This window comes from Neopelma chrysocephalum, unplaced genomic scaffold, assembly GCF_003984885.1.
Source record: "Neopelma chrysocephalum unplaced genomic scaffold, ASM398488v2 Primary Assembly neopelma1_84, whole genome shotgun sequence".
Classification (NCBI taxonomy): Eukaryota; Metazoa; Chordata; class Aves; order Passeriformes; family Pipridae; genus Neopelma; species Neopelma chrysocephalum.
Genome location: NW_020897746.1, coordinates 10,882,331 through 10,901,249, shown reverse-complemented (window position 1 = coordinate 10,901,249; position 18,919 = coordinate 10,882,331). Strand labels below are relative to the sequence as shown.

At 60.1% G+C, this 18,919-nt stretch overlaps 2 protein-coding genes across 5 annotated transcripts in view; one reads left to right on the top strand and one right to left on the bottom strand.

Moving 5' to 3' along the window:
• Positions 1 to 524: 524 nt before the first annotated feature.
• Positions 525 to 4,431, bottom strand: SSTR2 (somatostatin receptor 2). The gene is made up of 2 exons (XM_027691411.1): positions 4,405 to 4,431; positions 525 to 3,983 (listed from the first exon to the last, which is right to left on the bottom strand). Exon 2 carries the CDS (start codon positions 3,898 to 3,900, stop codon positions 2,785 to 2,787), a length of 1,116 nt encoding a protein of 371 aa, XP_027547212.1. The 5' UTR covers positions 3,901 to 3,983; positions 4,405 to 4,431; the 3' UTR covers positions 525 to 2,784.
• Positions 4,432 to 9,562: 5,131 nt separating this feature from the next.
• The window catches only part of SLC39A11 (solute carrier family 39 member 11), an 80,139-nt gene continuing 70,782 nt past the window's right edge, over positions 9,563 to 18,919 (top strand). For 3 of the 4 annotated variants that reach the window (XM_027691416.1, XM_027691413.1, XM_027691412.1), the window contains exons 1-3: positions 9,563 to 9,691; positions 11,394 to 11,507; positions 12,738 to 12,776. In XM_027691416.1, the coding sequence (XP_027547217.1) occupies positions 9,620 to 9,691; positions 11,394 to 11,507; positions 12,738 to 12,776 (225 nt within the window). In that variant the 5' untranslated portion in view covers positions 9,563 to 9,619. Of the gene's footprint in view, positions 9,692 to 10,026; positions 10,089 to 11,393; positions 11,508 to 12,737; positions 12,777 to 18,919 lie in introns of those variants that run through there. The other variant, XM_027691414.1, reaches the window with a different exon arrangement.

Sequence of the window (18,919 nt, the reverse complement as noted above, 5' to 3'; positions counted from 1 at the left end):
AAAGGTGGCTGTGGGCAGTCCTGGCAGCTCCCGGGAGCCACATTGTGCCCCTGCCCTGGCACATCCCACCTTGGTGGCCCTTGGGATGTTGGTGGCAGAGCTCCATGCCCCTCGTTCCTCACCTGCAGCTCCATTATCCCCATCTCAGGAGAGTCCCCGAGCGCAAAGAGGGGAAATTATTTCGGATCACAGCTCTGAGCTGCCGGGAGTGTCACTGCCTGGGGAGTTTGCCAGGACAAAGCTGACCTGGGCATGGGTCCTTCCCAGGGCTAGGAAGCCAGGCTCCCTGCATTCCAACCTTAAACCAGCACAGAGAGGGGGTGCTCCCAGCTGTGGGGTACAACTGGGAACAGGTGTCTCCCCCCCCATCCACTGGGATTTCGATGGCAGGGACTGCATGGACAAGTCGGTCACTGGCAAATCTGGGTCTGGCCCCGCTGCAGGTGAGTGCTGGGGGCTCCACACCCCCCTTCCTATCTCATCCCCCCCCCCCACACACACACAGACACCTCCTTCCCCACCCACCCAGCACGGAATGCCCACGGCCCCACTGACGCATCACTGCGGCTGTGACACAGATCCTCAGCCCAGCATGGGCTCTGCTGCTCCCAGCCACCCCCAGCCCGTATTTCCCCATGGCACAACCTGCTGCTGGTGTTTTAATTCCTGCAGCATCAGCAGGGAACCTGGGCTCGGCTTTCCTCCCCCCCTCAGCGGCGCTGGGACGCGCTCGGTGCCCAGCCAGGGGACAGGGAGGTGCCCACGCGGTGCCTCTGAGCACTTGAGCAGTGCCACGCGTTCCTCGGGGGAGCAGGAAATGGTTAAAAGCAAAGAAATGCTGACAAGGCTCTGCTTTGTCTGGCAGAAAACCCCTGAGCCCTGTGCTGTGTCCAGCAGAGGCGGGGAGCGGGTACCCAGCCTGGCACTGAGCCCTCTTCGGGGAGCTGGTGGGCCTGGCACAGCAGGATGTGATGCCCCGAGCAGGTTCTTGCTGCAGGAGCTGGGCAGAGCCGTGGGAAAACTTCTCCCAGAGGTGGTGCTCTCAGAGAATCGACCGGGGGTGTGTGGCTGAGCAAGGTGGCACCACAAAGCAGGTGGCACCTCGTGGGCAATGCTCACCCTCACCCCCTGCACTGACTGTGGTGCCAGGTGAAGGCTCTGCATCCCCCGATGAGGGGGAGCCCAGAAAGGGGAGGGTGAGCGAGACCCGGCCGTTTTCTCCACCTAAACCCCCGCGTTCCCACGGCTCAGCTCTGGAGCAAGAGCCTGTGAACAGCCCTGGCCTCTGGCACAGAGGCTGCTCCGGGTGCTCCGGCAGGAAGACGGCACTTCTCCCTCTCCCTTCTCCCTCTCCCCTGGGCTTTCCCTCGCGTTCCTGCTGCGCTGGCCGAGGAGGGGCTTTGCCGGGGGTCAGGGCTCCGGAGCCCCGGGCTGTGCTCAGCTGGGAGGGCAGACAGGGACAGAGCCCAGCGCTCCAGGACAGTCCTGGGAAGCCAAATACAGCAGATGATGGGTCAGTCCCACCACCCTTCACCCTGTGCAGGGTCCAGGGGGCTGGTCATGTGCTGCCCTCCTCTTCCTCGTTCCCAGGTGCTGGAAGCCCTCTTGTCTGCTCTGCCCGGTCCCTTTGGCTCGGGTGGGGTGGGGGCCAAGCCCCCAGCACCCCCCACCTCCCGTCCCTCGTCCTCTCCATCACCCCAGTCTCCAGCGTGACTTGCCTGGAAGGAGCAGGGCAGGCGTCACCCCAGGGATCCTCGGAGCCGGGGCCGGACAAAGCCAGATCTCAGCCAGGTGCAGGAGCCCGTGCCAAAGGTACTCCAAACCCCCCGACGTGTCGCTGCTGCTTAAATACTTCCAAGGATTTCCCAGCAGGGGCCGGAGCTGGGCGGTCCTGCCGGGCTGCTCGGAGCGGCGATCCCGATCCCGGCAGCCGGCGCAGCGTGGGACCGATGCGGGTGGTGGGAGGGGGCAGCGGCCACCGGGGAGGGAAAAGGGGGGAAAATCCTCCATCCGAGGAGAAAATCTGCGGGCAGGTGATGTCACGGCAGGAGGAAGGAGAGGGCTCTCCTGCAGCGGGAGATGGCAGGGCTGCAGGAGGCAGGGCAGGAGCGTGGTGGGACCAGAGGGGCTGCCGAGGTGACAGAGCTGCTTCCCGTGGGGAAGTCGCCTCCATCCTGGAGTGTCCCCTCCGGGCGGGGCGGCTGCTGCCAGCAGTGCGGTCACCCAGCGCAGGGAGGCTTCTGGGGGGGCAATGGAGGAACTGATAACCCAGGCAAAACACAACCCCAACAAACATCCTCGTCTCCTGGGGAGGGCGATGGCAGGAGCTCGCCGGCAGCTCCCACCAGGTCAGTGCATCTCCATGTTATCACACACCCGTGGCCTCGGCTCCTCCTGAGGTCACCCCCTGTGTCCATGTGCACCCACCCGAGCAGAGGCAGAGCCCCAAAGCCAAGCAGCCCCGAGGGTGACAAGAGGGAGCCAGCGGAGCCACCCCAGTGACACTTGTGGCCACGGTGGCACTTTGGTGCTGAAACGCGCTGCGTCGCCGTGAGTTGTCTTTGTTTTCCTGGTGAGGCAGCTCCTCTCGATCCATATCCTTCCCAGTGCTTGAAAGCCAACCCAGCAGAGCTCAGGAGGAGCCCAGCCCAGGACCCAGCGCCCAGGGGGTGCTCACTGCCCTCCCCTCAGCTGGCATTCCTGCCCCGACTCCACACGTGCCACCACCCTGCTGGGAGCAAGCGGGGGAGAGGAGAGCGCAGGAAGGACAACCCCGCCGTCCCCTCAGATGCTCGTCTGCAGGTCTCCGTTGAGCAGGGTCCTCTGGGTCTCCGTGGTCTCGTTGAGCCTGGATTTGTCCTGCTTGCTGTCGCTCCGGTCCGCCTCGTCCATGCCGCTGACCTTCACCAGGCACAGCACGTTCTGAAAGCTCTTCTTGAAGTTGTCGGACAGGAAGGCGTAAAGGATGGGGTTGGCACAGCTGTTGGCGTAGCTGAGGACCACCACGAAGTCGAACATGCCCTTGAGGACAGGAGTGGGCACGATCATGATGGAGACCGAGGAGACGTTGAAGATGTAGAAGGGGAGCCAGCAGAAGATGAAGACGGCGACCACGATGGAGACCATCCTGGTGACTTTCTTCTCGGACTTTTTCCTCTTGGAGGAGCCCACTCTGATGCCCGAGGACTTGACTTTGATGATGATGAACAGGTAGCAAAGGCAGATAATGGTAAGAGGCACCAGGAAGCCCAGGATGAAGGCGTAGATGATGAAACCCGTGTACCAGGCGCCCGACTCTCCCGGCCAGATGATGGTGCAGCTACTCCTGCCGTGGTTGTGCTGCACCCCAGCATAAATCATGATGGGCATGATCACCAGCAGGGAGACGCCCCAAACGGCCACATTGATCATTTTGGCTGTCCTGGGCCGCCTCCACTTGGCAGATTTAATGGGGTGGACGACAGCCAGGTACCGGTCGACGCTCATAACCGTCAGGCAGAAGATGCTGGTGAACTGGTTGATCCCATCCACCGTCATGACAATTCTGCAGAGGGCTTTGCCGAAGGGCCAGTGCACCAGGGCCACCTGCATGGCCAGGAAGGGCAGCCCCAGCATGAACAGCTCGTCGGCGATGGCCAGGTTGAGGATGTAGATGTTGGTGATGGTTTTCATCTTGGCGTAGCGGAGGATGACGTAGATGACCAGCGTGTTCCCGCACAGCCCGACGATGCAGACCACGAAGTAGATGAAGGTGAGGATGGCATTGCTGGTCAGGTCGAAGTGGTGGCCCGTGGAGTTCTGTGAGGTGTTGGTGGGAGCCTCCAGGGAGAAGTTGTCGAAGGGGGAAGCCGGGGAGAACCAGAAGGCAGTGGTGTTGGGCTGCTCGTCTTCCAGCTCCATGGCTCTGCCGGTCCCTGGGCACTGCTGGCTCAGAGGAGCTGAGGTGTCATCCTCCCTTGCTCTGGGGGGTAGAGGAGAAGATTCTAGAAATCAGAGAGTAAACAGAAATGAAGGGATTCCTGGGGAGCATCTGCCCACCCTGCTGCCAAGCTCCGTGGCAGAGGTGCTCCCAGCAGAGAGCTTCCCCTCCCCGAGAGATCAGTGCGGACACGCCACAGCTCCTCCTGTCTCTGGCGGCATCGGAGCCCTCTCACGACCCCCCATCTCTAACCGGCGTGACCCGGTGGGCGCAACTGATGTCCGGGGAGCACCGAGCGCCGGTGGAAACCCCTCCCTGCCGCCCGGCCGTTCTGCGGCCGCCAGCCCCTTCCCTCCCAGCCGGGACCGGCACCCCGAGCCCGGACGGCCCCGCTGGGCGACCAGCTCGGGGCAGGGGAGCCCCCACCCCCCGACCCATCGCTCCGCTGCCCGGGGGGCACCGTGCGGGGTTGTCCCGCCGCTCACCTGCTCCCGCCGCCGCCGCCCGCCCCGGCCCCGCGGGCACCGGGGAGGCACCGGCAGCGCCCGCGCCCCGCTCGGTTCCGCTCGGCTCCGCTCGGCTCGGCCCTGCCCGGCCCCGCACAGCCCCGCACCGCTCCGCGCGGCTCCGCGCACCCGCTCCCGGCGCGGCTCCGCCGCTGGACCAGCACCGGCTGCGCCCCGCCCCGCGCGGGGCGGCTCTGCGGGGCCGGGGCGGGGACAGCCCGCACCGCCCTGCGCTGCCCACCCTGCGCTGCCCACCTTTGCCCACGCTGCCCGCGTTCCCTGTCCCGCGGTGCCCACCCTGCCCACAGCCCTGCCAGCCCCCCCCCGGCGAGCCCAGCCGGGAATCTCCCCAGCTCTGGGTGCTGCGTGCCCGGCACTGGAGCCTCTCCTGCTCTCAGAGGCTATTGGTGCGTGGCAGAGGGTGCCCGAACCAGAGGCCCAGGGACATGTGTAGGGACCCTGATTCCCCTAGATCCTGGTGGGACCTGCCTGGATTCACGGGGCTTCCAGATGGAAACATCCTGCAGGACCCCTTGGCTCCTTCTCCCGACACAGCCGTGGCCTCACTGACTGGCTCCTGCTGTAGGAGCAACATTTTGGTTCCAGCCCTTGGCTTGGCTTCTCCTGATGCCTCCAGGGCCACCAGGAGATGGACGGGGTGATGGCAGCATGATGGCCATGCCATGACCCCAGTGAAGTCCTCCCAAAGTCTCCCGGGAAGCTGAGCGTGCCTTGACCCCAGGATTTTTCACCTTGCCTCCAAAGACAAGCCAAGGCAGGTCCTTGCTGCTCCTCACACCTGGCAGAGGTGGGAAGGAGATGTCAAAATATTTGGGGTCTCTGGGGACTGGTGCAATACAGGTGGCTCCTGCCACAGCCTCTCCCTCTGCAGCGACCCAGTGATGACGACTGGAGGAGGAAAACCAAAAAGGAGAGGTTTGGGGCAGATAACCTCTGTTCTGGCCTGTTTGAGATCTTGAAAGCAATTAAATAATCTCTATTCCTGCCCTCCTTTCCATCACTTCTCCAAGAGACAATAGAAAGCAGGAAATTAAGAGTGACTGGGAACAAAGAGCCCAGTGCTGAGGCTGCTGATTGCGGCGGGAGGTTCTCGTTTGCACTTCACCATCCACGTCCCAAGGCAGATCTAAAGACATCAGGTCCTGGAGCACGAGGGAGAGTCGTTATCAGCCTCATAAATCTTTAGGAGGCAGGAAAAAACCCCTTCTGGTATAGATGATGTGGAAATTAATATCCCAGTAACTGTGAGAGGAGGGAAGGGGGGGGCTGGAGATGGTTTGGCTGATGTGAACGGAGGATCTGTGGGTGTTCCCTTTGGGGTTTCCCGAGGAATGTCAATCCCTGGGATGCTGCTCCAGGCAGGGTTGGCTGCACGTGCCCTCAGGACCATCGCTGTGCAGGAGGGAGCACTGCGTGCCAGCGTGGCACAGGAGAGGGGTTTGATGCCTTGTGACCTTTTCACCGTTGTTTTACCCTCTCTTGGCTGGCTCCTGTGCCCAGGAGGGATGCCCTGGCTGTGCCCTTCCCTCGGCAGTGGGAAGAGCTCGGTACAGCCTTCCCTGTGTGCATTTCCCCTGCTGCCTCCTTGGATTTCTCCCGTGAGTAGGTGATGCTGCCACATCCCTTCCCTGGGTCCCTTGGGCACCAACCCCCCCCTCACCTCCTTGCCCTGGCACTGAGACTACCCCAGGCTGGCAGTGGCTTCTCCCAGCCCCCAGTGTGGTCCTGAGCATCATCCTTTCCCTGTGCCAGGGGGATGGAGCGGCGGGGCAGGGGGAGTGCAGGGACCCCGGGGTGCTTCCAGCTGGCTGGGGCTGCCAGCAGAGCATCATCAGGGCTCCAGCCACCCCCAGCCCTTCCCTTCCACCTCTGTGGGAAGCTGGGGCCAGGGAGCTGGGAGAAGCCAGCCAGCAATCTCGCTTGGCTAAACCCAGATCTGATCTTCATTAAAACCCCCATAAAACTAATGAAATGATGGCCCGGTGTGTATTGAGGAGCTGATATCCATCCAGGAGGAGGGCAGCAGCAGCTGGCTGAGTTGAGAATCTGTCCTTGAGCCTTTTGAAGACGTATTTTTTTATTCTGTTTAGATTTAGGGTTGAATTAAAGCCCAGTGTAGAGTCTGATCTGTGTCTCTGGGTGGTCCCTGGTTCGGCGAGACGCTGTACCCCAGCAGCTGGTTTGGTGCTGGCAGATAAACTCCTCTTTGTCCTTTTGCCTGGGAAGCATCCACTGTGTTGAAAAGCAATTTACTGGCAGGGCTGGAGAGAGGAGAAAGGCACGGCCCCTTCCCACACGGCCGAAATAACCCCTGGGAGAGGGGCACGGTGCTTACGTGACCACAGAGATGTTTTTAAAGTCCTTCCAAGTTTTCTGCCATCTATTCCCAGAGGTTCTGCAAGAGTCCCAGTGGAAAACAGCACTTTCGACCCCTGTCCTGGAAATGAGTGTTGTAAGGAGCCGGGTTTGGATGCCAACGGAGGGACAGGGTGAGCCGGCCTTTCTCCCAGATCCGTGGAGGGCAGGCAGTGACATCTCCAGCATTTTGCAGGAATGAGGGAGACTGTGTTGGACTGGAGCTCTCTGGGCTGGGCTGTGAGATGGTGGAGGGGAACTGGGGGGCAGCTGCTGTTCCACAGCAGTCGGGAAGGGAAGGATTTGCTCCCGAGCGCAGCCAACCTGAGGATCCCCGAGGTTCATCATCTCCTGAAGATGCTCATCTCTCTCTGGAGAGCTGGCCCCAAGCAGCTCTGCCTCTGCCGTGCCCAGACCCACTCCTGCCCTCAGAGGGACCTCGCTGTCCCTCATGGCCGTGGGGACAGGGCCAGCACAGGCAGGGATGACCGTGGTGCTCCTCTCTCCTGGATCCTTTGAGTGGCACTGCCCTTTCCCTGCCTTTTCCCCCTTCCCATCTCCACCCCAGCAGCCGCGGGTGGTTTGGTGGCTCTGCCGACGCCTGGCTGGAGGCTGCCAGGCTCCACTGCAGGGATGCCTGGGCTGGGGGAGGCTTTGCTCTCCGCTAATTAGCCAGACAAACAGGTCTGGACCATCTCCCCGCGCCCCGAGGCGCGGCAGGACCAGGCTGGTGGCTGCCAGATCTAATCGGGCAGCGGCTGCAGCGGTGATGGATGGGCAGGGAGAGGCGCTGGCGCCTTCACCTGCGCCCAGGGCAGCATCCATCCCCCGCGGATCCGGGGCTCTCCGCAGTCCCGGTGGGTCAGGGGTTCTCCCGGGGGAACCCCGCACCCGGCTCCGGCTCCTGCCAGACCTCCCTGCAGCCGGTTCCTTCCTCCCTCTCCCGTTCTCGCCCTGGCGTTATTTGCCTCCGTAATTAGTTTATTGATCTCTGGAGGGGCCGGGGCCGGGCTGCAGCGGGAGCAGCAGTTCCCGGTCAATCCCAGCGCCGAACCCCGACGCTAACGAGCCTTTGGCAGCGGCGGGCTGAGGTCCCGGCTCCTGCCCGTGCCTCTGCCCGCTGTGCCCGGCTCGTCGGAGGGTCCTGCGCAATGAATCGGGACTGAACAGCCTGGCTTTGGCAGCCAGGGCTTTGTTCCAGCTGGAAATGTCAGGGCTGGTGACAGCACACGCTGCTGCTCGTGTCCCCTTCTGCTCGGAGCAGCTGGTGGAGCTCTGTGGCCCCCCAGCCCTGCAGCGGGTCCAGCCCGTCCCATCCCATCCCTCGGGACGAGCCCAAAGCCAGCGGAGGAGCACAAAGCTGCTCCTTTGAGCCCTGGGACTGAGAGGAGACAGGAGCTCGTGGGGGGGGATGGCCCGACCCTGCCCGGGCTGCTCCCCTGCCCTGTCCTCGGGGATGGCCCTGGATGTCCTCATTCCTCATCCCGCAGTCCAGGCTGGCTCCAGCCGCCGCCCCAGCTTGACACAGATGGATTTGGGTTGGGAAAGAGCCCGGCCGTGAGCTCAGCCTGCGGGAAGGGGGCACAGCAGGGACACCGGGGCCATGCCCAGCGAGAGGCACATCTGGGGCATCTCCAGGTGCTTTCTGGATGTGCCCCTTCTACCTGCCCCAGACACCACTTGGCAGTTTCATGGCATAAAATCCAGAGGGATTTGGGTCCTGGCTACCCCAGGGCTCCCCGGAGCTGCCCCTTTTAATGTCTCATTCACCTTAGTGAGAGATTGCACAAGAATTTGGGCCTTTTTTTTGTTGTTTAAAATGCATTTTAGGGGTACAGGTCTCATCCTTCCTGGTGCTGGTCCGGGCAGGGGCAGGTGGGAGCTGCCTGGGGCTGAGTGACATTGGAGAAGGGGCGTGAGAGTTGACTTTGCTGATGCTTCTGCACAGAGCCCCCCTGGCCTCAGTGTCCCCACTGCCACCCACCCGTCCCCAGGCAGGGCCAGCCCTGCCAGCCCCCCCCAGCCCATGTCAGCCGTGTCCCCAGGGCCAGCCTGGCTGGGTCACCAGCTGTCCCTGCCAGCACAGCTGCCCGGGGATCCCCCGGGGGGGGGGGGAGGGGGGCTCTGTTTGTCTGTCCCCGTGTCCCTCCCAGCTGGCACCTGGCCCTGCATCTGCCTGGCCAGGGGAGCTAATGAGGGATGCAGCAATTACAGGGCGAGATTGATTAAATCCGAAATCAGGGAGGTTTCAAATGGCCTTGACCTTTCCCCGCAGTGGCAGGGGAGGCTGATCAAAGGCTGTTGGAAGATAAACACTCTCATAAAGACGGGTTCTGTTGCAAACGAGCTGGATGTGTCCTTCTGCCACCACCTGCTCCTTCTGGCACGGCACAGGCAGGGGACACCAGGGCTGGCCGGGGGCTCCCTCTGCTCCGGGGCTGTCACTGCAAGTCCCTCTCCCTCCTGCCAAGGGAAGGACTCGGTATGGAGCTGCTCCTGCCCCCAGCCCACCCGGGACTGTGGGCTTGGCCACCGTGTGCCCCGGGACGATGCTTTGGGGGACGTCCAGGTTGGACATCGGGAGGAATTTCTCCATGGGAAGGGCTGGCAGGCATTGTGGAAGGGGCTGCCCAGGGAGGTGTCCTGGAGGTATCCAAGGAACGCCTGGATGTGGCACTCAGTGCTCTGGGCTGGGGGACAAGGTGGGCATCGGGCACAGGTCGGACTCGATGGTCTGGGAGTTCTTTTCCAACCTGAATGATTCTGGGATTCTGTGACGTCACGGGTGGGATGCTGCACCCTCCGAGGGCTGTGCCGGATGCCGGTGTTGGGGTGGGGGGGCTGTTTGCCCCTGCGAGGTGCCCCGGGCTGCCACGTGCTGACCATTAAGGTGCCGCGTCCTGCTGTTAATTAGCGGAGCTGATTGCGGCCGTGGGTCACCGCGCTGCCGGGTGGGCGTTCTCAGGGGCATCCCAACGCAAACACCAGGAGCTGCCTTTAAGGATCCCAGCGGGAAGCTCTGCCCGGGGGATGGTGACGGTGACAGCGACAGCGACAGTGACAGCGGCAGTGACAACTTGTCGCGCCCGCCCGCCCCTCTTTTTTGCCGCCCGCCCGCCTCGCTTTGCCGCCGCCGCGCCCGCGCGAACCGCAGAGCCGCGGGCGGCCCGCCCCCGCCGCGCTCCCATTGGCTGCGGCCGCGGCGGGGGGCGGGGCCACGGCGGCGACACGTGTGCGGGCACCAGGAAACGGCGCGGGCGGGGACGGGCAGCGAACCGGGGGCGCCGGTACGGGGGTCCCGCGGAACGAACGGGGGGCTGCGGTACCGGGGGGTTTGGGAGTCTTGGGGACTGAACCAGGGGCTGCGGTACCGGGGGGTTTGGGAGCCCTGGGGTCCGAACCGCGGGGCTGCGGTACCGAGGGGTTTGGGAGTCCGAGGGCTCCGGTACCGGGGGGTTTGGGAGTCCTGGGGTCCGAACCGGGAGCTGCGGTACCGGGAGGTTTGGGAGTCCTGGGGTCCGAACCGCGGGGCTGCGGTACCGGGGGGCTTCGGAGTCCTGCGGGGCTTCGGTACGGAGGGTTTGGGGGTCCCGGAGGGTTCCGGTAACGGGGGGTTTGGGGGTCCCGGAGGGCTCCAGGAACGGGGGGCTTGGAGGTCCCGAGGGGCTTCGCTACGGGGGGTTTGGGGGTCCCGGGGACCGAATCGGGGGGCTCGGGATACCGGGGGTTTGGGGGCTTTAAGGACTGGCCTGGGGGGCCTCCAGGTCTGGGGGGTTTGCGGGTTTTGGGGGCAGAACCAGAGGGCTCCAGGTCTGGGGGGTTTGGGGGTCCTGGGCCTTTGATGGGGCAAGATGGCAAAATTGTGTGTATTTCTTATATTTATTATATATAAACGTGTGTTTGATATATCAACATATAAATGTATATGGACATTTCGATGTATTTGCATACAAATGTATATGTGTGTTTTGATATATTTGCCCATGTGTATAAACACACGTGTATTTTGATATACTTGCATATAAATGTGTCAGTACCTGTATTATAAGTTTATATGTCCACATTTCCACCCGTCTGTGTGTGTTTCCACAGCAGTGCTGCTCCCTGGGATGTTCCCAGTGCTTGGATAACCCTCCCCTGGGCTCGGTGGCCCCCTGAGCCGTGTTTTGGTGGCCCACCCCTGGGATTTGTTCCCCTTTTTGCTCGTTCCCAGGAGCAGGGAGCCAGGTGCTGCGAGGGCGTTCGCCTTCCACACCAGGAAAACTGGGCTTTGGGCACAAAAATGTGCCACCCTCAAGTGGGACGTGGCACAGGGGCCATTCCTGCTCTGCCCTGGTGCCAAGTGGTGGGGCTGAGCCCCAGATCGGTGTGGGGTGGTGCTCCAGGTGGGATGGGGTGTGTCCCACCCCTCCTGCTCCACTGGGTTCAGTTGCTTAAGGGGGAGAAGCTCAGAGGAGGATGGTTAAGCTCCTTCTGTCCCCTTTGGTGAGGAAGGGTTTGGAGCGCTCCCCCTTTGACCAGGGTGGAGTTTGGGGGTTGTTCTCTCTCTGCAAACACCAGGTGCTTCTCCTGACCTCTCTCCTCTCTCCCAGGCCAGCATGATCCCGGGGTTGGGGCCGGTGATCCAGGCGGTGCTGGGGACGTTCCTCACCTGGGGGCTGACGGCGGCGGGCTCGGCGCTGGTGTTCGTGTTCTCCAGCGGCCAGGTGGGTCCTGGGATCATCCCCCCCTCATCCCTGGGAGACCAGCAGGTCCTGGGATCACCCCCCTCATCCATGGAAGACCAGCAGGACCTGGGATACAGGGCTGTGCCGTGCTCAGGGGGGGCCTTGGCTGCCTCGTCCCAACTTTGAGGGGCTTAACATTGACCCTGGGGCAAGAGAGGGACAAAAATCCAGCTCAAAAATCCGGCTCATTTCTCAACACGCCAGAGGAGAAGGAAATCAAATTCCTTCTCCTGGGCTGTGGTATGTGCTCCCAGTAGTGTTTGGAACACAGCAGGTTCCCCTCCTGTAACCTGGTTTTGCTGCCACGTTTCCAGGGCAGGATTTGGGTCAGCCCGTGCTCAGAGCAAGCAAAGAGCTGATCTTTAAAGTCATCTGGGATCCTAAATTAGAGGCCCCCTCACTGCCATGCTCCAAAGTGCCCGGATGGATTTATTATTTATGCCTCGCTCTTGTGATGATTTATTCAGGAGTTGGTTGCACACTGAGATTCCCTTTGCAGGAGCCCACATGGGTTTTCTTCCTGGGGGAGGGAATAGAAACGTGCCCTGGGAGTGGAGTGGGCAGGATTCGTGCTGGGCTGTGGGCACAGCAGTGGGTTTGTTCAGAACAGTTTTGTGTTGGAGGAATGAAGGTCTTCCAGGAGGGAGGGGAAATGCAGGGCAGGATGTGCAGAGGGGCAGAGGAGCTGCTGGTTTAACTTCTCCCATCCTTTGGGGTGGGTTCTGGGTGAGCCAAGCCCGGGCTGGGCAGCGTTGGGTTGGGGGAGCCGGGATGTCCTGTGGGATCCTGGTGATTCCATGAATCGTGGAATGGTTTGGGTTGGAAGGGACCTTAAAGCTCATCCAGGTCCATCCCCTACCATGGGCAGGGACACCTCCCACTAGCCCAGGTTGTTCCAAGCCCCGTCCAACCTGGCCTTGGACACTTCCAGGGATCCAGAGGCAGCCACAGCTTCTCTGGGCAACCTGTGCCAGGGCCTCCCCACCCTCACAGGGAGGAATTTCTCCTCAATATCCCATTTATCCCTGCCCTCTGGCAGTGGGAAGCCATTCCCCTTGTCTTGTCCCTCCAGGCCCTTGTCCAAAGTCCCTCTCCAGCCTTGTGATCCCCCTTTCCCATCAGGGAGCAGGTGCCTTTCCCCCTGGTGTGGTCACACTCTGCTGCTCCTGCCTGCACTACAAGGTGTGTTTTGTGTTTGGTTTCTTCCAGAGGCGGATCCTGGATGGGAGCTTGGGCTTTGCAGCAGGGGTGAGTACAGCACCCTCCTCCTTCCCTCTGCCACCCCCTCTGCAGCCCCTCCAACGCTCCCTTTGGTTGCCCGCTGGAATTAGAATTCCTTGGATAGTTTCCCGAGGGCAGGGAAGGGCTCCTGCCCTCGGTGTGGCTCTGGTTGTGCCCTGTCATGTTCTTGGTGCCTCCCCGGTGAGGGTGGAGGTGGCACGAGGGGGGTCACGAGGACGTCGAGCCTCCCACGCTGGGTTTGGCTCTCTCGAGTTAAACTCTTCTCATCCCTCGGGATTCTGAGTCGCTCCTGGAGCACTGGAGTGATGGAGATGGGCAGGGGAGATGAAGATGGGCAGGAGGGCTGTTGTCCTGGGGGCTGCTGTGCACGGCTGGCTCTGTGCTGCTCTCCCGTGGAGCCTGGATGCTTTAAACCCTCGGGAAAAGGGGAGAAAGACACTGCAGCTCCACATCAGGGCTGCACACTGAATGTGGGGCTTGTTCCTTCTGTCTTGAAGGAAAACGTGAAACTGTGTGGCTTGAGGTTGTGTTGGGGGTCGGGAATGCAGACCTGCCCCTGCCCGGGTGAGGAGGGGGCAGGTGGAGGCTCATCAAGGCTCGTTAAGTCCCCTTTGTTTCCCCTCGTAGAGTCGTTAAAGTTGAAAAGCACCTCTAAGATAATCAAGTTCAGCTGTTAAACCCCACGTTGGAGGTGCTGGAGTGCACCTGAGAGCTGCTCTGGGTGGAAGGTGCATCTCTGCCAGGCCCCCCTGGCTGTGTCCTGGTGGCTCCTGGGTGCCGTGGTGGGTGACAGGAACTCAGCTGGAAGCTTTTCTGGTAACGATGAGAATAATTCACCTCGGCTGTTGGAGTGGATCGTTGTTCCATGGTTTATCCGTGAACCCCATTAGGATTAGGACCTGCTGGCCCAGGTGCCCTCCTTGTCCCCTGTGCCAGGAGCACTGAGTCATCCCTGCCTGCCCCAGGCATGGCTCAGGAAGCAGAAGTCCTGCAAACATTTGTTTTTCCCTCGGCTTTTTCGCTTTGCTGTGCTCAGAGCAGGAGAGGAGAACTTTCCCAGGGGAAGGACAGCGAGGGGGCCCTTGGTGACACGGGGTCCCACTGAGTTTCCCTTTCCTCAGCTGGGCAGCGTTGCCATTGTTTGACCAACAGTGTGACCAGCTGTGTCTCCATCTTTACCTCAAAGGGTTTAACAACACAGGAAATGTTTCCTTCCCTCTCTCCCAGGGGAAGCTCTAGTGCTGTGTGTGCTTGGTGGCTTTGCAGAGAATCCGTGCAGGAGAAACCACCCAGCACTTTGGCAAGAGGGCCTGTGGCCAGCTGACAGCTCCCTGTGTGAGGGTGGAGGAGGGATGGGATGCTGGAGGGGGGATGTGGTGCTGGAGCTGAGCCTGTGTCCTGCCTGAGGGAGCCCAGACTGGAATGAGAGGATGTTCCTGCCCCATCCAACCTTGGGAGCAGCACAGACTCTCTGTGCTTTGTGTAGGGCTAAAGGGACGTGGACCAGCCAGTTCTGAAACCTGTTTGTACTGTCTCCTCTCTCCTCCTCCCTGTGAGAAGTGTTTCTGGAGGCAGAGATGCTGCTCTGACCATGGGCTGCTCCTGCTCTGAGGGATTTCTGTTTAAAACTCTCTGTCTGGTGATCCCTTGCAGACACTGGGCTGTTTCTCTGAGCGCTGAGGGATAAGGAGAGGCAGAACTTACCCTCTGAAATCTGTGCTGCTGGGTTGAATTAACTTCCCTGGTGCTCTGTCAGGGCCAGCAAAGCTCCAGCTCCTGTGCTTTCAGGGGGCAGGTGTTGCTTCCAACCTTGCTGTGCTCAGCTCAGGATCCCTGACAATCACCTGGGTTCCAGGAGCATCCGTGGGGCTCTCCAAGACCGGGATTGCTGGAGAAACAGGGTACAGTGGATGGTTCTCCATCCTCTTGGGAATCATTTCCCTGCTTGTCTTCTGGGAGCTGCAGAGCAAAATAAACCCAGAATTAATTAAAGATTTCTCTGCCACTGCTGAGGCAGGAGGAGGGTGTGGGACAGGGACGTCCAGGTGACCTCGGGGAGGATGGTCTGGGATGCAGAGTGTTATTTTTGGGACACAGAAAGCTGTGTCTTGGCTACTGCCTTCCCTGCAGATGCTCCATCTGATCTGGGGGAGCTGGGATGAGCCTGGGCACAGGGGTTAAATTGCTGTGCTGTGAACTGGGGTGTACTGGGAGAAGCCCCTGTGTGTACTGGGAGCATCTGGATGGCAAAGCACAGCTCGGGCTGCCCATGTCTGGTGGCACAGGTGTCACCTCAGGTGGAGGGACCTGTGCAGCTGCTCCCTGTGGTGTGGAGGAGCTCAGCTGCTTCCAGCACCATGCTGGGGCCCGAGGATTTGCCTCCTCTGTGCCCCAGTTCCCTCCCTGGAACTCACAGATAACTGAGGGGTTTGGATGTGGAAGCCTCCGAGGTGATGTGTTTCCATAGAGACAAGGCTTTGCTGCTGGGGCATCTGATGTGGAATTCTGGCTTTTCTCTTAAATCTTGATATTCTTAAATAAGGTTTTTATTTTTTTTTCATCTGTTCTCTGCCGTGCTGGAGGTGCTGGGCTCAGACATCATGAACAAACCCTTGCAGCCCTCCTTCCCTGCAGCCTCAAACTGCTGTTCCTCTTGCTGGGCTCTGCTTTGATTCCTTGTGTCCGAGATGAAGCAGAAAATCATCCAGCCACGCTCCTTAACCCGCACCAGGCACAGCTGGGCTCAAATATTCCCTTTCAGTGCTGCTTAAAACAGCATCAGGAATTCACACAGCGCTGCTGGGGCTGGCCCTGGTCGTTGGAGCCTTAATGAAGTCAAGTGGAAAAGTTTGGCAGGGAAAGTGTCCTGCCGGTCCCTCACAGCTTCCACTTGTCTTTCCTGTCCTGCCAAGGGCATCTCCTCCTCCCGGGTTTTCTGCTCCCCATGTTTCTCTTGGGGCTGCCCAGTGGCCACCCAGGAGTGTGATCAGGCCTTGCTGCTTTCACCAGGGGTTTAATTTTAGCCCAGACGTGGATGTGCAGGGACCCCCTGCCCCACTGGAGACCCTTCCAGCGCTGGCAGAGGGGTTGGGTGCAGTGTGGTGAAATCCTGCTGTGCTCTGGGGGGTTCCCAGCAGTGTGAGGACACAGAGCTGGATTCAGTCATTTTCCATGGTTGGTTTTTGAGCCTGGGTTTGTCTCCTGTTCCCCTGATGCATCCCAGAGAAGGGTTTGGGCTCCCCACAACCTGGTGACGCTTCATTTCTCCTCCCCCACCGACCCTGGTGTGTTTTCCCAAGATTTAGTGTTGTTGTATCTTGGCTTTGGAGCACAAAGTCTGTGAAAATGCCCAGATCCAGTCTGGCAGGAGGTGTGTGTCCCAGTGCCAGGGAGCTGGTGCTGCCTGTCCCCTGCTCCCTGTCTCAGTGGGACTGGTGTGAGGGGAAGGCTTGGCATGGAAAATCCTCCCCTCTGCCCAAGTGACTCCACGTTTTATTGATCCAAGAAGAGCCCAGGGGGCTTTTTCTGTTTTATTCCTATTACACCAGCTGGCTGGGAGACACTGGGGTTCGTGTTCCTGTCCCTGGACAATTATAAAGCTTTGAGATTGAGTGGGAATTTGTAACAGAAATCAGGTTGTTGGCAGAAATCCTCACCCTTTTGTCAGTTCCTGAGCATCATCTGATAAGAGATGCTGCTGAACTGGAGGGGTGAGTGACAGCTCTGACGCTGAGCTGGGTGGGCAGGAGCAGGTGGGCAGGAGCTGGGCAGCCCCGTGTCCCTAAATCCCGTGTCCCTAAATCCCAGCCTGAGCCCAGGGATGGGCCGAGGGGGGAGGCACAGAGACACTGTGTCTTCTGGCTGTTGAAGGACAGCGACTTCCAGCTCCCCCACCGAGTGGGGTTAAGGGGTTTCTCTGCATAAAACAGGAACAAATCACTTCTCTTCCCCAGCAGGGATGGCTCAAGGCTCTGTCATCCCCTGTCCTCAGTGGGAGCTCCGGTGCTGACTTGGGTGCTGACGGGATCTGGAGGCTGAGCACTGTCAGGGCTCTGTTTTCCATGGGGAAATGATACCTTAACATGAGATGACAATATAATTCTGCCAAGCCTCTCCCCGCTGCTTGTGTTTCCACGCCGGGGCGTGTGGTTGTTTTTTAAAGGAGGTGGCATTTGAAATATGAAGTTTGACAGCCGTGCTTAAGCCTGACATGACAACCCTCGTTCTTCTTACTCACAGCGAGCTGAGATTTACACAATCCCCCCGGGACTGGTGTCTGCAGCAATAGCAGCTCGTGCCTCCCTTCACAGTGATTGAAGGTGGAATGGTTTGTTACCCACTCCTCTTCCAGGGGCTGCTTCTCGTGCTGGGGGGGCTGAGCAGCGGCTCTTTAACTGGCTTTGAACTGGAAGAGAGGAGGTTTAGGTTGAAAATTGGGAGGAAATTCTCCCCTGGGAGGGTGGGGAGGCCCTGGCACAGATTGCCCAGAGAAGCTGTGGCTGCCCCATCCCTGGAAGTGTCCAAGGCCAGGTTGGACGGGGCTTGGAGCAACCTGTGCTGGTGGAAGGTGTCCCTGCCCATGGCAGGGGGTGGGACTGGAGGGGCTTTAAGGTCCCTTCCAACCCAAACCATTCCAGGATTCTGAGTATCCTAAATATGGGACTTCATGGGGTGCTGGGGTGTTCCTGGAGGGACAGCTGGGGTCACTTTTCCTCCCTTCCTATTGCTGTCTCCAGGATCACTCTGCTTATTCCCACTGGATCCTGATCTCACACCCCTTTCTCTGTTGGAATCCTCTTACTCATGTGCTTCCCTGCAGGGTTGGAAGAGAGCTGGGAGCATTGCCTTGTCCACCCTGAGGAACACAAACCCTGCCTGCCCATGGCAGGGCTGTGGGTGCCCCCGTGTCCCTGCCTTGCACAGACATTTTCCCAAAGCCTGACCCAGATCCCGATGGGATTTTTGAGCCCATCAGTGCCTGTCTCACTGATTTGCTTCCTCCTGCAGAGCAGAACAGCTGCAGGGAGAGGAACTGGGGCCAGGGCTGCTGCAGAGGGTGTTGGGCTGATGACTTTTTAATTAGAGGAGAGGAAGAGATAAGGTGATAAAATGCATGTTAATGTTGTGTTCTTTAGTAGGAGCTTGTGAAAGTGGTGCTTTGTTCTCTGCACTGTGTGACACCCTGAGCAACCAGCTCTGAGCAGGGCTGGGCTGGAGATCCTCACACATCCCACATTCTGATTTTCATGATCTTTGGGGTGGCTGTTCTTTCTCCCTCCCTGCTGAGCCTCAAGCAGGGACTCTGCCACTGGGAAGGTTTATTTCCGTGGTGCAAATTTTGTAGCTCAAACCCTGCAGCAGGACTTTGGCTGGGCTGGGAGCTGGAGTGTTGCTGTTTGGGATGGTTCTGCTCCCATTCTGGACCCTCTGGCTTGGATGCTGGGACAGGAGCAGCCCAGATGTTGGTCTGTGCACAAGGAAAGCCCTCATGCTGCCCTTACCTTGGTCTAGGGTGACAAGGGGGGGACCTTGGCAGGTAAATCAGTGTAGAAAATGTGTGTGCCCTCGGCTGGCTTGGAGGTGGCTCTTTGGCTCCAGGTGTTACCCAGTGTTCATTCTGTCTCTGGATGACTCCAGTGCTGTGATTCCTTCCTCCCTTCCCACTCTGTGGAGGAGCCCAGAGCTGGGTGAGCGAGGACTTGGTTTGACCCTTGGTGGGGTCACGGACCCACTTCTGTCACTGCAAACCACCCCAGGAGAGGACATTGTCCTGCTCCCACCCTGCTGCCATTCCCGTTTAAAGGGCTGTCAGGGCTGTGCTGATGCCACAGAAAATCACCCTAATGAGCTCCTGTCCTTCCTTTGCTGCCTTGGACTTGAGCCACGGAAAAGGCTCATGGTGAAAATGGGGGAAAACCTCTCTTTTTCATCCTTCCCTGCTCTGTTCTGTTGGGAAGCAGGTTTTGATGGTCCTGCTGGGATGCACTGGTCGTGCACCTCATGGGGGTGAGCACAGGGGTGTCCTGGGCCAGAGGGGGGGTTGGTGGCAGAGGGGATGGATCCCCTTGGCATCGATGCCTACGTGGTTCTCACCTGTCCCCCTCTGTCCCCCAGGTTCTCACCTGTCTCCTTCTGTCCCCCAGGTTCTC